The sequence below is a fragment of the Thamnophis elegans genome, chromosome Z (assembly GCF_009769535.1).
Source record: "Thamnophis elegans isolate rThaEle1 chromosome Z, rThaEle1.pri, whole genome shotgun sequence".
NCBI lineage: Eukaryota > Metazoa > Chordata > Lepidosauria > Squamata > Colubridae > Thamnophis > Thamnophis elegans.
The window spans coordinates 22,358,237-22,385,274 of record NC_045558.1 but is presented as its reverse complement, the minus strand read 5'-3'; the positions used below and the strand labels follow the sequence as shown (position 1 = coordinate 22,385,274).

At 38.4% G+C, this 27,038-nt stretch overlaps 2 protein-coding genes across 3 annotated transcripts in view; one reads left to right on the top strand and one right to left on the bottom strand.

The window, feature by feature from the left end:
* Nucleotides 1-249: 249 nt before the first annotated feature.
* MASTL (microtubule associated serine/threonine kinase like) lies at nt 250-22,632 on the bottom strand. Its single transcript, XM_032234537.1, has 12 exons — nt 22,349-22,632; nt 21,265-21,402; nt 16,263-16,402; nt 14,930-15,018; nt 14,654-14,760; nt 13,890-14,034; nt 11,674-11,846; nt 9,230-10,441; nt 6,942-7,077; nt 3,218-3,331; nt 3,026-3,127; nt 250-1,898 (listed from the first exon to the last, which is right to left on the bottom strand). Exons 1-12 carry the CDS (start codon nt 22,535-22,537, stop codon nt 1,741-1,743), a joined length of 2,703 nt encoding a protein of 900 aa, XP_032090428.1. The 5' UTR covers nt 22,538-22,632; the 3' UTR covers nt 250-1,740.
* Nucleotides 22,633-23,724: 1,092 nt separating this feature from the next.
* Nucleotides 23,725-27,038, top strand: part of YME1L1 (YME1 like 1 ATPase) — a 34,085-nt gene continuing 30,771 nt past the window's right edge. For both annotated transcript variants that reach the window (XM_032234831.1, XM_032234829.1), the window contains exon 1: nt 23,725-23,929. In XM_032234831.1, the coding sequence (XP_032090722.1) occupies nt 23,897-23,929 (33 nt within the window). In that variant the 5' untranslated portion in view covers nt 23,725-23,896. The remainder of the gene's footprint in view (nt 23,930-27,038) is intronic.

The following is a 27,038-nucleotide window of genomic DNA, read 5'->3' as shown; positions in this document are numbered from 1 at the left end:
GCAGTCTTGGTTGATAATGGGACCCAGGAAGGCTGTGTATGGCCCCCTGAGTTCCATTTTTGGTGGCAGAGGGCTGCAGGAGGCAGCTGAAAACAGAGCTCGGAGCCAATTTTCACTGGCAGAGTGCTTGGGCTGCCACGGATGCCTCCAACACAAGTGACATCAAGCTGGTCATGCCCACCCTGGCCACACTCACCCCAGCCCCCCGAGGTCAAACACAACTCTGATACAGCCCTCAATGAAAGAGTTTGATACTCTGTTCTAAGGATAGTCAAATTAATTGACATGTGCCTAAAGGGAGACATCAAGTTTCACATGTGTCCATTAGTTAACATTAGAAGCGAAGAATAAGTGATTAGGAAATATCATGGATAGGATACTGGTTTCGTAATATAAATTTATTTATTTTTAAATTGTATTGTATAATATTTCTTTTATTATTAACAATTGCTCTGATCTTTTTTGGCAGTGAAAGATAACAATTGCCAATATTTTCTAGCTGTCCATAATATAATTGTTCTGCTTATAGAATGGAGAATCAGATATAATTATATTTCTTGCTAGGAATCTATCCTGATACAATTGGTAAATATGCTTTTAATTACTTGAGAATATTGAAGAGTTATCCATTAAATTTCAGATATGCAACCAGACCAACTAAAAATAGAGACTGAAGCTCTGTTCCAAGTTGATCCTATATTACTAAAAGAATATTGCTACCAAACAGTCCAGCAACCATTCCTAAAGTCCTCCTAAAAGACAACTTTATGTTACTAAACTTCTTTGGGCAATCCTATGGGAGACATGGAAGAAAACTGAGAAATATTGCAATGTGAAGCTTATTTAAATAAATTCTTATAACAGTAATAAACCTGAAAGTAGTAATCTTCAGTGATTAATTCAAAAGAGAATTAGAAACTATGCACTACAAAATATATACATATTTTTTATTTTCAAAGTTTTAAATACATAGTAATTGAAATATACCACTATCTTTTCTGTTTCACTGAACTGGAGTTACACTACATCGAATAAACATGCATGATTATTTTTTTCTCCAGACTGAAATTCTCATTTTCAATATTTAAAATGCCAATATAATTTATCCAAAAACATAGCAATAAGTAAACTCTTTCCTGTTTTGCTTTTGCCAGTTTTTATAGATAAATTAAGAATGAAAACATTGACAATAAAATTAGAAATCACTGGGAATACTAATAGTTTAAACACCAGGATAACTAACATATAAATTATACCAAATGCCTAAAAACAGGCAAATTTCCATTCAGTGCATTGAAAATACAGAAGTACAGCTCCAAATTGACCTGAAATCAGTTTTAAATAGATTCTAATATTGAGGTATCATGTTATAATTGCAAGCACAATAGTAATAAAATTGTATGCATTTAAGTTTCCCTGTTACAGCTGATAGCAAAGACAGTCATTTCACCCATATTTGGAAATACCCATAGCAGCAGAAAAATTATTTTTGTTGAGTAGGAAAGTGTCAGAGATAATAATTACATTATGTAATACAATTAATATAAAGTGCAGTATTCAAAGTAAAAAATTAGGTCAGAAGTTATTTTTGTATAAACTAGTTCCAAATAGCTTTTACAGAAAAATATTGAGTTAAAAGCAGACTCTTTTTAAAAAAAACTGAAATTCTTACAAAATAAGTGTTAGGAAGTTCTGTCAAGATAAATATGAAATCCTTTTGACAACTCTCTTTCTTTGATCCTACAGACTAAATCCAGAGACTGTTAGTTGCTGAGCATTATTTCTGGCTTCAAAATAGGATGTATCTGTTTCATCATTTGGCTGAGGTATAAAGGTCATAGTCTGATTGTGAAGATTATCCCAATCCATACCATGAAAAAGGGGATGAAGCTTCAGCTCTGGAATAAAGAAAGAAAGCATGTGTTAGATTGTGTGTCTTTCTCATTCTAATGCATGCTGGCTGAGGAATACTGAAAACTGAGGTCTAGACATCTTTAAGTTGCCAATGTTGACAAACACTGTTCTAATTATTTTGATTTATGATTCTGGATATTTTAAGTATTCAGTCTGGATTGATTACCTGCACTTAGTCTCCGAACAGTCCCCTGGCTAAAGTTTAAACACAACCAATAAGAATGTTTGCCAATTTTGTCCTGTATTTAGTTTTGAAATGCCGCCTTAACAAACATAATATCTTGCCAAATGCTTATGTCAGTCCTTTAAAGCCCTACATGGCTTAGGGCCTGGATATCTACGGGACCGTCTTCTGCCACATACCTCCCAGTGTCCGATAAGATCTCACAGGGTGGGCCTTCTCCGAGTGCCGTCAACTAGACAATGTTGTTTGGTGGCTCCTCGGGGGAGGGCCTTCTCTGTAGCTGCTCCGGCCCTATGGAGCGATCTACCCCCCAGAGATCCGGACCCTCCCCACTCTCGCAGCCTTCAAAAAGTCTATTAAGACCTGGCTTTTCCGGCAGGCCTGGGGCTGTTGACCTCTTGAATGAGGTCCAGCCCCACTACGGTTGAGTGTGTGTTGTGTTTTAACCTGCTTTGTCTTTTACTTTTTAAACTTTCTAGTATTTCTTAAATTGTCTTTTATGTAAGCCGCCCAGAGTCCTCCGGGATTGGGCGGCATATAAATTTATTAAAACTTTTATAACCTTGGAAATTCTAGGAAGCAACCCTGTAATTTCTGAATTCTATAAGTAAATGAAGCAAAATATATTTACATTTATAATAACAAGAGAAGAATCTCATGTGATATTCTGAACTCAAGGAACAAGACTGTTGTCCTCTAACAGATTTTGTTTTATTAATTGTAAAGTATTATATTGAACAGATTTGTGACCAATTGTATCACAGATTTTAAGGACAGATGATTTGGCTTTTTCCTCAGCCAGTTTTTTCCTCCAAACCCTCAAGCCTTAAAAAGAATTCCATGTCCACTCTGCTTCATGTAGCTTGAAACTATGAATACTAAATTATAATACTCTAAATTTTACTGGATTAAGAAGAAATAACTAACCCTTGAGTCCAGCTCGCTTAGCACTGTCAACAGTTAAAAGAATATCAATGGCATTCTGAGAATTATCTGACAACTTTTCTTCACCTTCAGGCCATGGGATATCTGGAAAGACATACCCATACAGATCAGTATCACAATATTTACGCTAAATAAGGATTCTTTGGATTTGATTTTGATGAAAGTAATAATTACCCCTTTTAAGAATATTCTGGAATACTTGCTGTGGTGTTTCATCATTGAATGGTGGAATTCCAGTTAAAAACTCAAACAAGCAAACCCCAAGGGCCCACCAGTCCACAGCAGCACCTGAGATAAAAGCAGTTCAAAGAAATTAACATTGATTCCTGGAAATGCATTAAATCATGTTGTACTTAAAGGGAGAAAATGTGTAACAGCTAAACATCCTAGAGAAACAGCAATTTTCTTTTGTGCACTTCTCCCCTCACTGTGTTATTATAGTAATATTTCTCTAAATTCTTCATGACAAAGGCATGTTGATGGAAGCCATGTGACTTCCAGAGGCCAATTTGCAGGACAGAAAATTAAACCAAGCATGCTGAATTTCTTAGGCTTTAAACGGAAACCAATTACTACAGCTAGATTTTACACAGCAAAGATTAAACTGTGTAAGAAGGATTTCATTTTGTTTTTTTAAATAATCTCATTGTTTTGGAGAGCAATGAATTCTTTAAAAACTGTGTACGCAAAATAATCTCCAGTGACAAGTTTGAATTCAGTAACAAGTTCTGTTGTGTTTATGGCTATATCTAGTTAATGTCTTTATTCTGATAGCTTTCAAGTCATGAAATTCAGCGTTGCAATCAGAAGCAAAAGCAAGCAAAGCTGCTGAGGCACCAAAGCCACGATTAAGCAACATGCATCTTCTAGCTGCTATGTTACTGAAGCCCCAGAGAGCTCATTTTGCTGGAAGTGAAACATGCATTTGCTGTGCCAAATTATATGCAGTCCACATACAGATATATCCCCTTAGTGTTTCATAGATAATAGTCCAGATAAATTGGATACGCTGGCCAATCAAAGCTAAAAACCTTCTGTAAGTTCCATAGTTACCTCAAAGATTGGCAGCAATCAAATCAATAAATAATAAATCATTTCATTCACTCATTGTGTGTGAGGGTAATTTAAAGCAAGAAATATGTCTGAACCATTTCAACCATATTTAGTTAGAAATCCCCCCCAAAAAGCAAAAAGCCACCTAAATATTGAAAGCCTAGCCCTATAGTTCAATTTAGTGTTTAATTTTTAATGAAACTATAGTCAATAATCACTGAGGCATGTTTAAGAAGAACTTGAATATTCTCCTGCATTAAAATGTCAATGCATAATTGTTCTCATGCACTGACATTCTATACAAGAAAATCTAGTTTATAAGTGACCAATTTTCTTAAGCAAACAGATTTTCCTAAAAGATGTAGTCAAAATCCACAAAATCTAAAATTTCTACTGCATTTTAACCTTTGTGTGATAAAACTATACACCATAATAGGAAACTAATAAAAAAATTAATGGTTGTCTTCCTCTTCTCCTTCATAAATCATTGAATAAAATAACCTTTGGAATACAAGTGAAAACGTTTTTTAATGTTGTAACTCCACTCTGAAATGAAGGAATGTGACTATGTCCCTGTTAGAGATGTTAGCTTCCATAAACTATATTTTATTTTTTATTGAACTAGACTAACATAACGATCATTTTGGAAATATAAACTGCTCATTGTAAAGGTCTTTCAATACTTGTCTTGAACGATGCAAACTTTGTTTTGCGAAGTGCTATAAAAAACTTACCAGTGGTGTGAATTCCTGTATGTAAAAAAATCAAGTAAATATCAAGTATATTTACCACAATTGCTATAATTATTACATTGCATTCACTTATTTAATGTTGTTAATGCTTAACATAACAAGTTCACCATCAATTAGCAGCTTTCCAAATAAAAATGCTCTCCTTAAGATAATGTTCTGCTTTTCATATAAGCCAAAGGAATATCTAGTCTATTTATTCACACATAAGGGGAAATTTTAAATGTCTGAGAATCAAATGAAAATACTTTTAGGTCACTTCAAGATACAACTGCTGGATTATATATTTGAATGTAGTATCCCCCAATGTACATATCAATGAAATAAATAAGACTACATCAATTTCTCTGACATTTGTTTACACATATGAAAGATATTTTTACACAAGGAAATGTCAATCATATGTTTATTATGAATTCTGAAATGCTGCAAACTTAGGAACATCTAGACAACGTATCAAAATTTGAAGCTATGGTTTGATTCTTATTTGAACCATCTTAAGGTAGAAACACATTAATTTCAAATACTTCTATAATGAAACTGTTAAGTATTAAAAAAAACCTTCCCCAATAAATTAGATTGTTGTTCAAAATGCAACATAAATGGTTCATAATTTTTTTTACTCATTATTTATGGAATGAACCACAATTAACTCTACATATCACCATTCAGAATGGTTAATAAATCATAATAGTTGACTTGATTGCTAGGTGTACTCTGTGAACCTGATTTACAAGAAGAATTAAGCTATTTCTGCACTATAATGAGAAAATATAGGCAGTCCTTGATTTACAACTACAATTGGATGGGAACATATGAAACTCAGTGATGGTATCCTAAGTGACTCATGTGGTTTTACAACTTTTCTGTGTAGTTGTTAACCAATTAATTGCAGTAATTAAGTGAAACCAGCTTCTCCCATTGACTTCACTTGGCAGAAGAACCCCGGGAAGGTCACAAATGGCAATCATGTGGCCCTCAATGCTATAAGTTGTAAATATATGGCAGTTGCCAAATGTTCAAATTTGCATATGACCAGAGGGACACTATGATGTTGTAACTGCAAGGCATGTCACTTTTTTTAGTACCATCATAACTTTGAGTGGTCAAGGACTACCTATACAAATAGTCCACAATTTACAACCATTCATTTAGCAACTGATATTTAACAGCCATGGAATTCATTTTGACTGCAGTGATTATCAACAATTTTGTAAAATTAAGCACAAGTCATTTAACTTGCTCAGCAACAGAAATCCTGGTCCCAGTTGTGGCTGTAAGTCGAGGACAACCTGTATTATGTAACTTTTTGAGACATGGACCTTGAGAAGATAGACTAATTTCTTGTTAAAATAAAAAAAAAAACCCAGTGTTACATCAAATATGCTTATCTCTCTTTGCAGAGATTTTACAATGTTGGAAACAATTCAAATAATATTTTTGTTGTTTCTATTAATGTATACTGTAGTTCATGAAACATAAAGAAATTAAATATAAGAATTACAGACTATCATCCCACAGTCTTCATCCAGACCTTCCTTTTTTCTTTGCTTGTAAAATTGAATCAGATTACATACTAAATTTTTATGGGCCATCCATGATGGTTCAGTGGTTAAAGACATTGAGATTGTCAATTGGAAAGCTGACAGTCCATATTTGACACCTAAGTGCTATACTTCCTTGCTACAGCTACTGCTCACCTAGCAGTTTGAAAGCAAGCAAATGCAAGTAGATAAATAAATAGTTCAGTGAAAAGATAATAGTGTTCCATGTGCCTCGGTGTATGGTCTTGCTAGTCGCATGACCAGATAAGTGTCTTTGGACAATGCTGGCCCACTTGGATAAGAAATGGAGATGAGCACTGCCCCTAGAGTCAGACACGACTGGACAGAGGAATCATTTCCCTTTACCTATATAATAAATTGATGGGAATTCAAATGATATTTTCGATTGAAGGATTTTTAACATTAAATCTTGGATTTCATTAGGTTAATAATTAAGGATTTTTAAAAAGTCAGAATCTTATCACAAGACTGAAAAATATAAGTGATGAAAACATGCAATTATCCATAACCAGTGAAAATTAATTTGCTTACCATGAGTTTTTGCAATGAGAAGCTCAGGTGCTAAATAGTCTGGGGTTCCTAAAATGCGTTCTCCGACTACTGGAGCAGCCCCTCTTCGCACACTTTTTGGGGTCCTATAGGGTGTCCCAACATTTCCCTGAGGAGTCTGATGCAAAAAATAAATATTACATCAAATATAAAGTACGATGCTCAGAATATATTCATTTTATTCCTTGATTTAAATCAATGGTTCCCAACGTGGGGCCCAGACCCCACAGGGGGGCAATTTGATTTTTAATGGGGGCAATTTCAACCTTGTTTAAGCCCAGTTAGTGGCCTTTTAGGCTTCCTCCGCATGAATAGAGTTCACTTTTTAAGTAAAATAAGAATTATATGTGACAGGGGGGAGGGGCATCAGGATTTTAAATATGCTTAAGTGAGGCATGGCCCCAAAAAGGTTGAGAACCACTTAAAAAAGAACCTACCACATTTTTCGGGGTATAAGACACACCTTTTTCCCTCAAAAAGAATGAAAATCTGGGTGCGTCTTACACACTGAATACAGCATTTTTTGCCTCCCGAAACCCCGCTCCCTTCACCAAAATGGCTGTGTAGAGTCTTTAGGAGGCTTGCAAAGTACTCCTGGAGGCTGGGGAGGGCAGAAATGAGCGAAAAATGGGCCCGTCTCCAGGAGCACTCTATAAGCCTCCTAAGGCCTGCATGCCCTTTTTTGACAAAAAATGAGCCATTTTTGCTCGTTTGAAAAAACAACGGGCCTGTTTTCACAAAAAATGGGCCGTGTGTGAAAGGTTTACAAGTGTAAAAACTTTTTTTTTTTTAATTTGCCTCTTCAAAATCTTGGTGCGTCTTATACTCTGGTGCATCTTATACTCCAAAAAATACGGTAGTTACTTTACCTGTAATGAAGCATCTTATTCAATTCCAAAATACTCAGTATTATCTCAAACTAAACAGGTTTTCTTGTATGTCTCTTTTGATAAGTAGGGAGCTATAATTTATTATTACTTTTAATTATCCAAGGGATGTAACTGGGAAAGTTAGGCAGATCTTCAGTTCTTTGTGGAAAGACTGGAGTTTTTAAAAAAAAAGAAATGCAAATGAAATGTCTTAAAAATAATTATTATGAACCAAATTGTTTTGGGTCTAATTTTGGCTGCATAATTCTGGTGTTTTTATGGATTGGACCAAAGTGATAAAGGATCTATGAATTGCCTATGCTGTTGTAGAAGCAAAGTTTCATTATAAACAGTAATTGGTAACTGGCCATGAAATCTTAATACCACTTGTGAGAAGCTCCCATCTGCAAAGTACAACAGGTTTTGAGCTTTGAACTGTACATTTACCACAAAACTAAAGCTAGTTTTTATTTATCTATTATTCAGGCTTTTATACTGTTTTAATTCATTGATTCTCAGTGGATTAAAAAAATCTCAATTCAGTATTAAGGTTAAAAACATAGATATTAAACAAAAGAAATATTGCAGGGTTTTCTCAAAGCCTAAATCGAGCCCCAATCTTTCTCCAGTTTAGCCCTCAACCATCATTTTTTAAGCCTATCCAACTATGAGCTGTACAAAACAGAAATTCTGGAAATTGTAATCCCAGCACAGCTGAGGAGTCCAGAAAGCTGATAGAAATGATATCCTTAACCTACACTTCTTATATGCTAATATTTTGTCTGTTCTTTGTAGTCTCAAGTGGTATTGAAGAAATTTGAATAGTTCCGATAAGAACATTTAAGTCACAACTAATTACTGACATCAATAAAAAATAAATTAAGTGTACACAAATTTTCTCTAGATTTATTGAAGTTACATCCTCTAAAAATGGGTGTAGTACCAACATACAAACCATTTTAGACTAACGTTTAAACAACTTAAATATGAAAAAGCCTAGTCTGTATTTGTGCTACAGAAGTTCTATAATAATTTTTGATATAATTTTATCGAAACAGAAGTGTCCTATCACATGGTGCATTTCACTGAGAGGAGGGTGGGAAAAATTGTATTTTCAGACCTGCAACGCTCTATTAATGTAGATTTATGATATAGTAGATTTAGTTCATCTTAGTCTGGTTTACCAAGGAAGGCCAACAGAAAGAGACCCTGAAGATCCAAGAAATATGGATATAAAGTTGACAGTTACCCATCATGACCATCTTTGCAAATTTCACGAAGCTTCTATCAATAGAGGGATTTTTGTTATATACCAGTGGGATCTAAGGCAACTCTTTACTCTATATAGAAATGTCCTATAATGCTGCATTGTACATTCAATGTGTTCGTTCATTTACCCACCTGATATATCCTGTAGGGTGTTCCTTTTTGTGCAGGGGTGATGGTCATTGGATAAGAACCACTGCAGGCAGAGATATTCATTCCTTCTACAGATAGCATACTGATTTTTGAAGGCTCAGTCATATTAGACATATTAATAGAACTATTGTAACTTCGGAAGGCAACAATATTTTTTTTAAGTGCCTTTAGCATTTCCATTGGTGAAGAGTGCACACTAGTGTGCTTTTCTGTAATATATTTCAAACTCTTATCTTGATTGCAATCCAGGGATTTGCTTTCCTGGACAGGGAGCATTGGCTGATCTCTGGTTTCCCATCTGGAGCAGCAAGGTAATGATAACATAGATTCTGATTTTGATTCCTCAAGGGGGACATCTTTAATGCTCCCATTTAAATCAAATGTGGGTTTTTCTAAATGGTTCTCTGTAGCAGAGATCTCTGGAAGGGATAAATCAGAGTCTATGCTCATGCTCGCTAATGGTTTTTCATCATCAATGCTTACGAAACTAAAGTTTGTATGTTTCCCACCCTTTTCATAATCTGCATCTAGTTCATTCATAAGATTTTTAGCTATTAAGGGGCCCCCTGATTTGTTCTCTTTATTTTCTTCCAAACAATTTGAATCCTTTGTTTGACTTTTCTTCGGGCAGCTCTCTTGCAGACACCCTTCAAGTTTTAAGCAACAGATTTCAGCTGTCAAACTTGTGCTTTTCTTTTCTGGAAACTCAATAATTTTACAACCACGCTTATACTCGCTGTTGGTTTTTTTCACGATACGTTCTTGAGAAGGGCTAGTATCAACTAATTCAAAGCATCTTTTAATACCAGTCTTCTGCAACACTGGTCTCTCCTTCTCTTCTTTCTTGAGATTATCCAAGCCCAGATGGGAAAAGTGACAGTTAGGTTTTGTTACATCTTTGGATTGAACAGAGTTGTTTGTACAAAGCGTTCCTTCCCATTCTTTATACTCTGAAAGACATTTTCTGACTAGGTCTTTTACATCACAAATTTTTACAGAAATATCAGAGGAGTCAATGTATTCACTCCTTCCATTATGCTTGTCTGTAGAGTCATTACTACTAATAGGAGAAATAGCAGTTTCCAGCAACTTTTGCTTTAAGACTTTACTATTGTTGACAAGCGGCATATCTGCAGCCTCATGTTTTTCCATTGCATTCATTTGACCTGGTGCAGGACAGAAATTGTCTTCTTCCTGAAAACCAAGCAGTTTCAAACTAAGTAGACAAACATTACTCTAATCCAACCCAAAGTAATTACACACATACAACTAAAATTAAAATAAATTAGAATGAAATGAAGGATGCATAAATAATATGTATATCTAAAAAGTATAGTTTTTTTTTTCAGCTGAAAGAGACAAGTGTTTGTTTTGGAGGAACAGATCTCTGTACATTCTGCATTTTGAGCAGAATATATAGTCTGTCTGCCATATTTCAGATGGAAAAGGCTTCTAATTGAAACTGAATGAAAAGAGAAAACGACCTTTATGACAGCTGCATCCTAGTTCAATTTCACATCCAATCACAAAACTATCTCCATGGTGGTTGATATAAGATGCTTATTACTATTAACTCATCTTGTGTTAATACTGAACTAAAAATAAAGTGACATATTAGTAAACATATTACTGAGAAGCCTACTACTTTCAATCTTAGTTTAGTAATACACTTTTTGTTCCCTATTCCAGAAATATTGTATGTGGTAAGATCAAGAAAATTATTATACTTGTTTCATATTCTGCTCAGAGGATATTGCTTTGAGTCCACATTTAGATATAGAAACTCACGAGTTACGAAAGGACAATCTCTTATTTCTCACATGCTATCCAAATCATACAAGCCAGTATTTATTTGCATATTGTCATGAAATGTATAATAAAGTCTCAATTTGCCATCTTCATAGGAATAAAACTGAAACTAGAATATTACCCTATGAATGATATTCTGAGCTGCTAGGAAAAAGATAAATTTAAGTCTAATAAATAAATAATACATTGAATTTGAAGATGGACTCACCATAACATACAGATACTACTTCAAAGTAGAGAAGTTTTACTAACTTCGGAGGAGCTTCTGTTTCTATAGACATATTTTCTACTAACTAATGTAGGAATGGAATGTGTTGAGGGAACAAAAGAGTCAGAAGATGGGCATGTGAGCTGAAAATTGCTATCAATTATTTGAATCAATTTTTAGAAAATGTATATTCCTATCCTTTGTAACATGATCGGGAGGAACAATCTTCTAAAAATATAGCAACCCCCCCCCCCAACAATTCTATCTATCAGAATATGCTATTCATTTCTTGCGGGATTATCCTATTTGGAAAAATAACTTTTAAAAACTTTTTAAATGTTGTTACGTACCAACAGAGAATCATTCAGAGTAAGAAGCAGCAAATTCTTATAAAAAAAGCAGTCCTAACCTGGATGTCTTTTTCCCACCTGGGGCTGCTGCAGCACTCTGATTCCATACTAGAAAGCTGTGTCCGGGAATGGCTACTGGCACTAGATGTTCCATACCTTCTTCTGGACTGAAGCAGAGTTGGTGTTAAGCTTCTTATAGGCATTCCAGGGGTAACAGCTGAAGAATCAATGCCTTCAAAGGAATAGGTCATTTTTGTCTGTTTAATAAAACAATGTCTGACAGCAAATTGAACAATTAAGTAAAATTGCTCAAAATAAATAATGTAAAATGCATTTCTTTTAAATAAATTAGATATTTCTCTCCTGCCTTCAAAATTCTTTCTAATGTAATTTATATTTTAATCTATATTGTTTTGAATTTGGTCAATTAAAAGAATTTTCTGGAAGTTTAGAAAAGGTCATACCGATAAAAGTATAAAATATAGAAATAGTATAATACAAATAATTATATATTTCATAAAGCACACCAACACAAATTTCTAACTTAAATTGCCATGTATTTAGTCTGAAGGAGCACAACACTAAGAAGAACCAAGTTTATTGCAATTATTGGATATCTGCTTTACAAGAAAAACGGACAGTGGAACAAGGGAAAAATAAAGATTTTTTATAGAGGATGAGGACTGCAAAGCAAGAAATCCTAGGGCAACAATTTGGCTCACGTGCCATAAGTGGGGAGAGTGCAGGGGTGGTCGTGTGCGGGCATGCCGCACCGATAATGCAATGTGAGACCCCTCAGTGCGCATGCTCACACTACAGGCGCTCCCCCCCATTTTTGCATGCATTTTTTGACTCCCCAGGCTCCAGAGGCTTTATAGGAACCTGGGGAGGGTGAAAACAGCCTCCCCTGCTCCCCCGGAAGCCCTCTGGAGGCTTCAGGGACCTTCAGGAGGCTTCCTTGAAGCCTTTGGAGCAGTCAAAATGACCCTCTGAGCAAACCAGAAGTCACTTCCGATTTGCTTGGAGGGTCGTTTTGACTGCTCCGAAGGCTTCATGGAAGCCTCCTTAAGATCCCTGAAGCCTTTGGAGGGTCTCCGGGGGGGGGTGCCCTTTTCGCCCTCCCCAGGCTCCTATAAAGCCTCTGGAGCCTGGGGAGGGCAAAATATGGCTTTAAAAAAGGGTGCCCTCAGCTGGCCAGCGCAAGCATGCGTGCTAGTCAGCTGACATGGCAGCGCCTCGTGTGCCCTGACAAATGGTTCTGCGTGCCACCTGTGGCACACGTGCCATAGGTTCACCATCACTGTCCTAGGGAATCTGATTTGCCTGACCACTTTGGAGAAGCTATTAGTAGGACAGAGCTGATAGCAAAATGGACCTTTCAGGAGAGCTGAAAAAGTTTATTGTTAAAGAGGATAGAATGTTAAGCTCATCAGGTGGTAGCGGATGGAAGGCTGGAGTTTCTTTATGTTGCAATTTTATACTAAAGGTTGCCATAGGGCTCCATTGTGAGGGGGCTACTTTTCTTGCCTTAGTATTGCAGGAGGCTTTGTTTAGGGGGAGGGAGTAACGATTTGGGACTGATGGGATTAGGCAAAGCTATGAGTAGGCATTTGATCTTTGTCATATGTAAAAGAGAGTTTGGGGGGTGCAGTCTCCATTTTGTTTGTTAAGATTTATTTTCTCCATTACAATAACCATAAAGTAGGATAGAGCCATCCAGAAATTAATTGAATTTAAAGCACTCAGAAGTGAAATGTCATCAAGATGAACAATGGATATGCCTATTTTGGACAGAATTCCAATAATGGGCAGGGCATAACTTCAATGGCCTTTTCAACACAAATTGATCTCTTTAAAAGGATAGGATCACCACTGGTTTGAAAGATGGGCTACATTAGGATTGAACAGCACTCTCGCAACAGAGGGAGATAAGACACCACCTAACTCCTACTTACAATACAGTCCTTTCAGCAGTTCCAAGAAGGGTTCATGCCCACTTGCACTAATAAGAACATAGAAAAACGTCCAAGTGACCTCAATGACTCTTAAAATCAGAATCAGTGGTAATGACCATATGGCTGCAGGATTATAAATCCTTCCATTCTCCACCATTCAGTCAGAACTGAAAAAGCTTTTTGGATGAGAAGCGAAACATCTTCAAGGAAAAACAAAGCTCAGTTGCTTTTTTGAAAAAGCACCTTTGGGACAACCATGACCTGGAGGATTGAGAATCTCCATAGATGGTAGGATCACATCATTCCAGTTAGATACTTACATGCTCTCAGGAGCTTACTTGATGCCATAGAATAATCTTTGCAACTTATAGATAGAGGAGAAACAAATTCTCGAGACAGCTGAGGCATATCTGCAGAAACTGGGCTTGGACTCTGCACAGGCCCTTTTCCTCCAACTGGAGTATACTGCCAAAATAAAGATATATTTTTCAGTAGATAGACAAATCAAAATTAATCACAGGTGTTTCTGAACCGAAATATATGCTTAGGTATCTAACTTTTTGTGAGATAGATAGATAGATGATAGATAGATGATAGATAGATAGATAGGTAGGTAGGTAGGTAGGCAGGCAGGCAGGCAGGCAAGATCTCAAGCTTTCTGCCAAAATAAAGCCCTATGGATCAGTTAACATTATAACAATCAGAGTTCCACTAATATGCTGTTGAATGTTACATGTGTGAATGACAAGCTTAAAGAAGTTTCTTTCAATGCACAGAGATTACGCCAGCCAAAATGGGAGGATTTATTAGTTGTTCCAATGGATAAAAACCACCTAATGTAATTTAGTAGAATTTCTTTGTATTCTCCCACTTAGTATTCTCATTGCTATTTCATGGGGGCCTAGTCAGATTTTTTTAGACTTAAGTATTTCATTATGTAATCTCCAACTATATCAGCAGTGAAATCTTAATGGTTGTAAAAAGATAGCTGCATTAGCTAAGTTTTTCATTTATAATTTTAAATATTGTGTATTCATTATGTTGTTAAACAATACTGTATAAATACATTATTTTGAACACTTACAAAACCAAAAGAGCTGATAAGAGATAATACTTGTCCAGGAGTACGAGAATAGTCTTGCATAGGTTTGGACATTGATGGTGTAGTGAGAATATCTATCATATTTATTTCTGAAAAAAAGTATAATCATTAGGTTCTTTTTGATATTTATAAACATGCATCGAAGAAATAATAACATTGTAATTGTGCATGTAAACTTACAATACATATTAAAAAAAATATTTGGCAACTCTGACACATATAAAGATGCATAAATATATTAAGATGTGTAGGGCTTACCTCTGTTCAAAGTAACTCTGGACAGCCCAAAGTCTGTCAATTTAATGTGACCCTCATTAGATATCAGCATGTTGTCTGGTTTTAAATCTCTAGTAATTAAAAAAAAAGATTTATAACCCGTTTTTATTACTTTTACAAATAACTCAAGTTGGCAAATATATCCAACACCTTCTTCCTCTTAAATTCCCTATAACAATAACTCTCTGAGGTGAACTGGGTTGAGAAAGAATGACTGCCCAAGGGCACCTAGCTCAAAATCTTTTTGGAACTGACTGCCGGGCAGAGGGGAACGCCAGAAACTGGAAGACTAGCTCTCTGGTCCTCCTGCGTGGGAGCACCAGAAACCAAAAGAGCAGTTCCATGGCGTGCATGCTCTTCCCGTTTCCAGCGCTCCCACATGCATGAAGACCAGCTGGCTGGTGTGCACATGCACGCCGGAACCCAGAAAAGCAACGGGCGACGGCTGGTGTGTCCAGAGAGATGGCTCTGCATGCCACTTCTGGCACGCACGTGACTCTTTATTAAGTATACATGCAGAGGACACAGATACCTTGCTTCAGTAGAAAACAGGTTTTTTGTGCTATAGTTTATTATTACCAAAGCAATCAGAATAAGAATGGTTTACTTCTTATGTAGTGTATACTCTATAATACTGCATTTCAGAGGACACTAATTTCAATTTTCTTCTGAAATTATATTTCTAATTACTGTATTTTGGCGTATAAGACGCACCTGAGTATAAGATCCACCAAGGTTTTGAAGAGGCAAATTAAAAGTTTTTGCACTCTGCAAACCTCCCCAAAATGGCCTGTTTTTCAGGAAAACAGGCCCATTTCCCCCCCCCCCCCGAAAAAGGGCATGAATAGCCTTTAGGTGGCTTATAGAGTGCTCCTGGGGGTTGGGAGGGGGGCAAAATTGAGCAAAAAAAGGCCAGTTTTTCGCTCATTTCTGTCCCCCCCAGCTTCCAGAAAAGCATTTTGCAAGCCTCCTAAAGGCTCTGCATGACCATTTTGGTGAAGAGGGCGGGGTTTCAAAAGGCAAAAAATGCTGTATTCAGTGTATAAGACGCACCCAGTTTTTCAGCCCCTTTTTTGAGGAGAAAAGGTGCGTCTTATACTCCAAAAAATATGGTATTTAAGAGAAAAAGTACACCAAAATTTTTTTTTTGAAGTTAATCTCAATCCATTAAACATGAATCTTAAAGCAGCAGATCTACCACAAAAGTTATTATAGGTGGTGAGTTAAGTTTCAGCCTTTTGAAATATGTGTAAACTCTATGGCCTATTTGAAAATGTTAAAATTTTAAGGAAATCCAGCACAGCATAATTTTTACCTATGGATTATTCCATGTCTGTGAAGGTAATCAAGAGCCAGTGCTACTTCAGAAATATATTTTATTGCCATTTCTTCATCAAAGTAACCACATATATGAAGAAGAGATTTAACATCCCCGCCAATTAGATATTCCATTACCTGCAAGATAAAAATACCTTTGTAAAACCTGGGAACAAATTTGTTAAGAGCAAAGATAGACAATATATGGCTGACGTGAATCCTCCCATTTTGTATAGCCGCCCATTCCAATTGTTCTATTAAATCCCAGAGGCAATACTAAGAATAATCATGCTAGCAGAATCACTGAATCATAAATTTCAAAGAGCCTGGAGCATAGAGTTATTATTATAAGACTGAAAACCCTAATCCTAGAGAAGAGCTGGTGTGATTCCCATTTCAAAAAAAGGAAAAATGGATTCAAAAACTACAGACCAGTCAGCCTGATATCAATACCTGGAAAGATTCTGGAAAAGATAATTAAGCAACAGATCTATGAATCAGAATCAGAATAGAGCTGGAAGGGACCTTGGAAGTCTTCTATTCCAGCCCCTGCTCAAGCAGGAGTTCTTATACCATTTCAGACAAGTGACTGCCCAGTCTTTTCTTAAAAACCTCCAGTGATGAAGCCCCTACAACATCTGAAAACAAGCTGTTCCATTGGTTAAGTCAGTGTTTTTCAACCACTGTGCCGCGGCACACTAGTGTGCCATGGCATAGTGTAAGGTGTGCCGTGGGAAAAACACCTGCCTATCAGTGTTCCCTCTAAGCTGTGCGCGTGAGCGGCCGTGCAGGTAACAAAGAAACACCGCGCACAAGTTTCAAAGTGCAGCGCAGTGTTTTTGAATGTCTTTAAATGTGACTGGAAATATCCCCCTTCCCTCCTTTCTGAACTCTGATTTCTGATTGGTGAAATCAAGGAAAACTCTGCCCGGAGACCGATGACGCTGCAGAAGGGAGAATTCCCATTGGTCCCCCACGTGTCCACTCCATTCCCTACCCAACTGCGCATGCGACACACACACGCACACACACACACACACAGAGAGAGAGAAAACGCATGGACTTCCTCTCCCCAAAGACTTTCCTGAAGCCTGGGGGGGGGCAGAAATGGCCTCCCGCCCTCCTAGATGCCCCCTGGAAGTCAGAGACAGATCATGTCCGAACTTGCAGGTGGCCCTTTGGGGGCGTTTCTTGCCCTCTGCAGCCTCCGGGGGCTTCCCTGAAGCCACGTCTGGCTTCTCTGGGAGGCCGTTGGTGCTTCCGGAGATGGTGGTGGTGAGCCTCGGGGCTCCCGGGCGGCCGCAGGGCGCTTGGCTGGTTCCAGGGTTGCTGCGGCTGGAGACGAGCGCTGCTGGGGAGAAGTCAGCGGGAGGGGGAGGAGAAGGGAAACTTGTGCTCGGGACGCCTTTTCCCTCCTCTCCCCCGGATCTCCCCCCGGCAGCGCTCGCCCCGCGGGGGCTGCCTGGCACCGATCAGCTGAGAGGCTGGCAAAGAAGCGGCTCTGGGAGGAAGAAGGCAGGGATGCTGGCTGCCATTCGCTTCCCTTCCTGTTCGCCGCCGCCTGCAGCCCACAGCAGCTGGTGTGGGGGTGGCTTCAGGCTGCTCCTGCCCTTCCCCTTTTGGCTGCCGCTGCTTTTCTGCGGTGCCCAAGCTGGCCCAGCCCTGACTCGCTGCCCTAAACTCAGGGAGACCCTCTGCAGTCCCTCTCGTCTGGCCGGGATGCCAGCGAGAGTGTGTTGGGCTGAAGGAAGGAGGGATTCTCTCTCTCTCTCTCTCTCTTTCTCTCTCTCCCTCCCTCCCTCCCTCCCTCCCTCTCTCTAGAAACATTTATCATGTTTGCAATAATTTACCTTCTTTTCTAAATAGGCACAGTTCCCTTACCAGAACCATCGCTCACTCAAACCCACATACACACACGCACACATACACACTCATGCACAAAACCATTTTTCTCCATTCCAATTCAGATCCTATAAATCAATTGCTCTGTGAAACATCTATGAAAAAAATTCAGGTGCTCAGACATGAAAATGTGCCGCTCAAACACTATACTTTTCTGCTCACACTGAAAAAAAATTAGAGGGAACATTGCTGCCTATAGTGACTATAGTATAGTCAATATAGGCATAGAGTTAATTTTTTTTAACATTTTCTAATGGTGGTGTGCCTCGTGATTTTTTCCATGAAAAAAGTGTGCCTTTGCACAAAAAAGGTTGAAAAACACTGGGTTAAGTGTCCTCACTATTAGAAAGTTTCTCCTCTATTCCAGGTTGCTTCTCTCCTTGATTAGTTTCCATCTATTGTTTCTTGTCATGCCCTCTGTGCTTTGGAAAATAATTGACCCTTCCCTCCCCTTTGTGGCAGCCTCTCAAATATTGGAATACTGCTATCATGACCCCTCAGTCCTTATTTTCTCTAGACTGGCCAAACTCAAATCTTGCAATAGTTTTTCATGTTTTAATTTCCAGGCCTTTAATCATCTTTGTTGCTCTTCTCTGCACTTTTTCCAAAGTCAACATCTTTTTTGTAATGTGGTGACCAATACTGGATGCAGTATTCCAGATGTGTTCTTACTTTATAAAGTGGTACTAATACTTCACGTGATTTTGATTCTATGCCTGTTTATACAACCAAGGATTTTATTAGCTTTTTTGGCTGCTGCCGCATACTGCTGACACTTGTTTAAGTGATCATCCACTAGGACTCCAAGGTGCCTCTCAAAGTTACTGTTTTTGAGCCAGGTTTTGCCTAATATGTACTGTATCTTTAGTTTTTCCTGTCCAGATTTAAAACCTTGCTTTTCTCCACATTAAATTTCATGTTGTTGCATAGGGTCCATTGTTCAAGTCTGTCAAAATCTTTCTGAATTAATTCTGAGCTTGTCTTCTGGGGTGTTGGTTATTCCTGCCAGCTTAGTGTCATCTGCAAATTTGATGAATTTTTGTTGTATTCCATCATCTAAGTCATTTATGAAGATATTGAAGAGTATTGGACCTAAGACAGAACCTTGTGGTATCCCACTGCTTACCTTCCTCCATGTAGATGTAGTACCATTAAGGACTACTCATTGAGTATAGTTTGTCAGCCAGTTACAAATCCATCTGGTGGTGATGCTGTCTATTCCATATTTTTCTAGATGACCAAGAAGTAGATTGTGCTCTATTTTGTCAAATGCCTTGCTGAAATCTAAACATACTATTTCCACAGCATTTTTGTGGTCTACTAATTTAATCACTTTGTCAAAGAAGGAAATAAGATTGGCTTGGCATATCTGTTTTTAACAAACACATGCTGGTTACGAGTTATAACTTACTTTGTTTCCAGTTGTGCACAAATCTGTTTATTATTTTTTCCAGCATCTTCCAAAGCATTAACATTAGGCTGATAGGTCTGTAGTTTCTTGGATCTGTCCCCCCCCCCCCCCGCTTCTTCTTTTTTTTTAAAATAGGAACCACATCTGCTCTTTTTCAATCCTCTGGTAGTTCTCAAGTGCTCTAAAATATTTTAAAGATAAGTACAATGGTTCTGAGATAACATCTGCTAGCTCCTTCAGAACTCTGGGATGTAATCCATCAGGTTATGGTGATTTATATTCATTTATATTCTGCAACAAGCAAAGCTATTACTGGAAGTCAATATGGATATGTCAAAAACAGATCATGTTACTGCATTCTTTGACGAAATGACTAAATTAGTGGACCAGCGAAATACTGTGGACATAGTATACTTGGGTTTCAGTAAGACATTTGACAGAGTAGACTACAACTACTTATTAATAAGATAGAAAAATGTGGTATAGACAGTATCACCATCAGATGGATTCCTAATGGATGAATTAACCATGCTCAATGTGTAGTCCTCAATGGAATTAAATCTACATGGAGGAATTCTGTCTTAGAACCAATACTCTTCAATATCTTCATAAATTATTTGTGGGGGGTTAGAAGGGAAATTCATCAAATTTGCAGATGACTTCAAACTGGGGAAAATAGCCAGCCCTTTCAAAGATAGATTCAAGATACAGAAGGATCTTGACAGACTTGAACATTGGTCCTATCCAACAAAATGCAATTCAGTGGCAAGAAAAGTAAGCTTTTACACATAAGCAAGAAAAATCAAATGCACAGGTATGGAATAAGTGGCACATAGTTCAACAACAATAGAGAGGAATCTAGGAGTCCTAGTGGACAATCACTTAAATATGAGCCAGCAAAAAAAATAATGCAGTATTAGGTTGCATGACAGAGGGATAGAATCAAAGTCAGTGAAGTGTTAATATTGCTTTATACTACTTTGGTAAGACCACATCCAGAAAGAATGTAGAGAAGAGCAACTAAAATGATTAGAGAATTGGATGCTAAAACATACACTGAATGGTTGCAGGAACTAAGTATCTCTTGTCTAACGAAGAAAAGGGCTAGGTGCGATATGATAGCACTTTCAATAATTAGGGGCTGTCACAGAGAAGAGTGTTATTCTCCAAAAAACACCTGAGGGCAGGACAAGAAGTAATGGATGGAAACCCATAAATGAGAGATCCATTTAGAACTAAGAGGAAATTTTCTGACAGTGAGAACAATTTATCAGTAGAACTACTTGCTTCCAGAAGCTATCCATTATTTCCAGAAATAATGGTTTAAGATTGGTAACTGAAGTTGATATTCAAACAAGAGATGGTAAGGACACTGGAAAGTACTATAAAAATAAACAATAGATTGAAACAATAGCTACACTAGGTATAGTAGAACCTCCAATCATGACCATAATTTGTTCCATAACTATGATCACAACCTGATTTGGTTCTTGACTCAAACCTAATTTTGGAAATTTTGAGCTTACAAAAAAATGGCACAGAAGGGGAGATCGGCTATGGAAAAAAAATGTGAATTTTTTTATCAGAACCCGATTTGGTCCTAGTCAGATGCTTTCATGACCAGGGGTTCTACTATACACTTAAAAGATACAGGGTTTTCTAAGACACTACCATGTAGATTACTCACCAAGTAGACATTGTTGGCAGATTGAAGTGAATAGAATAAGTGTACTATGAAAGGACTTTTACTAAGAGCCAAGGCATCTCTTTCTGCCTGTACCTGATGGGCCATATTTTTATTGATCAGATCAGCCTTTTTCACCACCTGTAAAAACAATTGTGCATTTAGTGATATATGCATCATACTTCTCCACTGCAGAAAAATGCATTATAAAAAAATACTTTTTCTTATCCCTATAATTCATAAATCCTCCATATTAAGGTTTTTTTTGCAGAATGCGCCATGCATTTAGTCCCAAATAAAATTTCATAATACATGATTTAGTTATTAATTATACTATAGCAATAGCACAGACTCATAGTGCTTTACAGCCCCCTCTAAGCAGTTTACAGAGTCGCATATTGCCCCCAATAATCTGGGTCCTCATTTTACCCACCACAGAAGGATAATTTATGCTGGAAATCTTAAATCTTTTGTGTACTTTCAATCAAAATCTGAGATACCTCACTCCAACCCTTAAAAATTAGGAATTAAACTTAATTATAAAGATGATTATACTCCATTACATGGAATGATTAGGCATTTATACCATGGTTCATTTACTGGCTACCTTTTCTAATAATGAAGTTTGCTAACTATCTAAATGCTTAATGGACTCGATATTTTAAAAAAAGCAAATTAGAAGGATTAAGTATGTATAAAGGAGTATGAGATGACTGTAATTTTTCAAAACAGAAGCTACATAGGGAAAATACATTTGACTCTTTATCCACTGCCACTTGTCTCCCACAACTAACTTCTTTAAGATTGTCAATGCTGCACAAGTAAGTAGACATGGGCAGCAGCTAGAGAGAGGGGTGGGTGGAGGAAGCAATGCCAGAAAAATGAAGGATCCATATTCCTGGAATACATTTTTCTATCTGTAAATCGTCCCCTCACGCCAGATGCTTTGCAACTTTTAATTCAGCTTTATTGCCATTTCCCTATTTTGTCACTATCAAAATGAAAGCTAACCATTTTTAACTGTATTTCGCGACAATTGTTGAGAAGAGGGAAGGCTCCCAGGCAACCCCACCCGCGGGAGCCTCACCTTAACGGCGTAGAGTTTTCCGCCTTTGCGACCCAGGTAAACTTTCCCGAAAGCGCCTCGGCTGATCGGTTTAACGATGGTAAAGTCCTCGATGGAGGGCGGCTGGGGTACGGCGATGCGCTTCCCGCATGAGGCGCCCTTCTCCTCCTCCCTTCTCACATCGTCTTGGGGTACAAAAGTTTCCGCCATCACGATCGCTAATTGCCACAGTCCTGCTCTTCTTCTCCGGGCCTTCCTGCGCCCAGCTCGAACAGCTGCTTCGCCCCGCTACAATTCAAACCAAGCTCCACCCCCTGCTTCCGTCATTTGCACGTTAACCGAAGCTACGTAAAAAGTATTGGCCTCGAAAGCAACGCACAAGAGAGGCGGGGGGCGGACTAATCATCTACATTTCCGCTTTCGGTTGCCGCTCTCGGCGACGCTTCTCTATGATCCAGGAAACACTAACGCAACTGGTACGTTTGTTTTGGCTGTCATTTTATCTCTCTCCCCCCCCCCCGCCCAAAAACATATTAAAAACAAGGCGATCTTTCAAACTGTATCGTTACTCGTGATGTTACGTACTGCTCCCCAAATTTATTTTTAGATTTATCAGTGTGCAAGAATTTAATTCAGGAATTCAAGATTTTCATAGAACCCACGGAAATCCTGCCAGGGTTGGAGATTGCGGGGGCACAAAGTCAGCTAGTGAGGTTTAAGAATGGATCTGAAAGAGACCAGAGTCAGTCCGGTACTAGCAACCCCTTGAAGGTGGCTTTGATCATCTCTATTCCATTCAGAATGCTGTTCGACCATCAGAGGGGACAGGCTTGGAGCGAAGACGGAAAAAACTGCTTCCTCAGCAAACACATTTAAACGGGTTTCAAATTAAAATAATCGATGAAAATAAAACTCTCTTTGTTACACACGGGTGGATAGGAAACTAAATGCCCCCACATCATTTTATTCAGCACTTAACAATGCCGACGAGAAGAGGAACTTATCAGGCACACTGGGAAAGTTTGTGAGGAAGCCAGAAAGGAAGAGAAAGAAGCCGCTTTTCGCCCCGGTCCAAACAAAAGCTCGCTTCAGTCTCGTTGGCCTCCGCCACAGAGAGCGCATCCATTTCACGAACGCTTCCTTCTAATTCAGTGTTCTTATTCATGTTTATTCCTATTCCTGTTATCTTGTACATGAGTGACAAACTAACTAAATAAATGTTTTAACTCAGACTAGCTTCCCCTCCGACCATTTTACAAAAGGCTTCAGACACAAAAACACCCGCCAACTGCCTACATTTAGAAATTCGAGCACAGGCCCATCCGAAGCGCTAGGGTTGCTAGGAGACGTACGCGGGGTCATGAGGTCACCCGGAAATACTCGAGACAACCGTCAGCTGTTGGGCGGGGCTCAGCCCGCCCCGTTCCAACTGTGAGAGGCGGCCATTTTCGGGAAGAGTTGATAAAACACCGAATCCTCTTCCCCTCGAAGACCGAGGCCGGAGGAAGCGCAGAGGAAGAGGCATCCTCGGTCTCGGACGTGTCAGGCCGCTTGAGTGGGGCGAGAAGGATGCTTTCTTTTTCTACCACGGTGCAGCCGCAGGTGAAGGCCTCCCTAAGAGCATCTGGAAGCCGCTATTGTTCTGCGTAGTTAGAGAGCCCGGGGCGGGAAGGGAAACAGAATCCCCCTTTGCGCGAGGGAGGTTCCGAAAGGGGGACGACAGGAGGGCGAGGCTTCCTTGGCCCAAGAAGTTTATTAGACAATCTGCGGGAGAGGAAGGAAAAAAAACCTTTGGAAAATGTGCTGGATTTTACCTTCAACGGATGTTAGTCGAAGCCGAGGAAAGCATGCAAGACGGTCGTCCCTTCCCTGAAATTTGAAGGGATACCCCTCTTGAAGGGCGACGCCTTTTCTAATTATCCTTTATTTCATTAATTTCTTTTGAAAAGGCTATTAATTGGCTGTCTATTGCTTTGTGGAGATAACTCCCGTTAGTTAACTGTGACATATTTTTTGTTCTGAGCCTCCTGATTTGCAAATTTACTGGGGTGGCGATGAATTGAAGAACGGATGGATAAGATGTTCTGTTTCTTAATGTTATAGGCTCTTGCTTAACATTTTCGCCATAATCTCAAATGTCCAAAGCAAATACTTGAGTTTTTGAGCACATTATCCAAATGTTAAAAGTACTATATTAAGCTGCCCTTTACTGGAATCAAGATCTTAATTTTAGGTTCAAATGAGATCTGGGGGAAGTTTGGGTAAATTTCAGGATTAGGTTCATAGAAAGTGTGTAATTCAAAACAGGACCTGTAAAATAATATGATAATTAAACATTTTTTTTCCTGATCCTTGTATCCAGTTGAGTTAAGTCGCCACTCATAATTCCTGCTCAAAATCACTATGGGTGGAATTTGTAGCCCAGTAGACTTATTTAATTGGAGAAGTTTGCTTTATATAGAACTAAAGCATTGTGAGGTTACAAAGATACAAACTAAGATAATCTGAATCAACTTTTCAAAGATTGAGATTTTGTATTATAGCAAAAGATTGATATTTTAGTCTTTAAAAAGTGTATTTTTATTGGCCAGTTGGTCACAAACAATAGAGCAAATTTGGTAGTTAAGGCCAAAAGTCACTCTGACTAACCCATCTCACAGGATTGTGATTGTAGGGACAATAGGAGAAAGGTGTGTTCAATATATTTTCCACCTTTAATTACTTAGTGAAAGTAATAAAGGTGGGATACAAATAAATAAAAATATACTGCCAAAAGCTGTGACAAGTTGCATGTTATCTTTAATCTTGAGGAGAAAATGAGATGAATTTTAATGGAAATTGCAAAAAAATACAATCCCTTTACCTCTATTGTTTATTTATTTAGTAAACATGCCATTCATGTCATTTTACAATCAAAAACAAGATAAAACTTAAAACAATAACACTTAAATTGATTTAATATTAACAAGATGGGAAGGAAGACAGCAAGATGTACACAGGGAGGAGATGGCATTTTATCTATTAACCACATCCGGAATGACATGCCACCCTCCCTCGACTTTACCATTGTTAAACCATTAGACCCAGCCCAGGTGGTAGAGAAGCCTTCAGGTTCTTTCAGAAGGCAAAGAGTTGGATGCAAACTCATTTTGGGGATAGGGCACAATATTCATAAGGATAAGAGCCTTGGCAGAAAAAGCTCTTCTCTTGGAACTGCCATCTGGAATTCCTTGACCAACAGGGTCCATAGGATGCCTCTTCTGCCAGCATGGGTGGAAGGCAATCCCATTAGGATGAGATGTTTCCTCAGATAACTTGGTCCTTGCAAACATGACCTTTGATATTGCTAACCAACACCTTGAATTGGACCCAGAAGCAAATTGACAACCAGGGCAGCTTGCACAACATCAGTATAAGATGGGCGCCTTAGAGCTCCCAAAAGCATTCACATAACTGCTTTCTGCACCAGCAGTAGCTTCCAAATACTCTTCAAAAATACACCCATGTATAGGATTTGGATGTAGTTTAACATGAAATGACCAGGGTTTATGTGACTAAGTGCAGGGATTTCTGATCCAGGAAAGGGCACAATTGGTTGGACAAGCTCTCTTGGCCACAGCTACCACCTTGCTCTTGGAAGTTGCAATTCCAGGAGAACCCCCAAATTGCATATTGGATCTGTCTAAAGCAGTACAACTCCATCCCAAAGTAAAGAAGTTAACAGTCCCAATCCTGAAACTCCACGCTCCAAAAGCCTCTCCATCTTACTAGGGTTTAGCCAAAGTCTGTTGTCCCCCACCTAAACCTCACAGCCTCAGCAAGAGAGCAGTGACTGTAACATTTAGGCCACCAGGGATGGACAGGTAGTTGAATATCATCAGCATACTGGTGGTACTCCATGCAGTCAGATGATCTCACTCGGGGACTTCATGTAGATATTAAAAAGGAGTGGAGAGAGCACTGAATCCTGAGGTACACACAAAGGAACAGCTGTGGACTGGACTTCTCATTCCCTGTCAACACCAATTGAGACGCCTTGGAGAAAGGAGCCAAATGAGCACAATACTGCTCAGTTCCAAACTCCATAGCTGGCTCAAAATGATACCATGGTCGTCAGTATTGAAGGCCATTGAGAGGTCAAGGATGGATATACTGGCCCCATCCCAATCTTGCCAGAAATCATCAAGTGCAACTAATCTGTTTCTGTCCCATAAACTGGGTCTGAACTCTGGCTGGATATTGTGTATTAAATAAATAGAATCAATATTTTTCATTTGTGTTTACATTATTCAACTATTTGTCTTCTAAGAGTAACATTGTGCATTAATAGATTGGTAGTTACTATAGGTCAGGACTGTCAAACTCCTGGCCCATCACGCACTAGCCACGCCCAGGCCTGGTTTAGCAAGGAGTGGAAAAGTTCCGATACATCACATGATGCCGCCGTGGCAACATGTGTTTGACACGCCTACTATAGGTGAAATACAAACTATGGCCAACACATATTCTTCACAGTTTATCATTCTGGCCTAAATGTCAGTTTCAAGGCTGTAGATTGTAAACATTTTCAGTAAAATTATTGTTAATGTAATAATCTGTTTTGAAAATCTTTTACAATAAAAATGTTCACATCCCTAAAAACAATCAGGCGAGGATATTAAATGTTTGGAAATATTTGATGTCAGTAGCTGTTACCTTTATCAGTTATGTG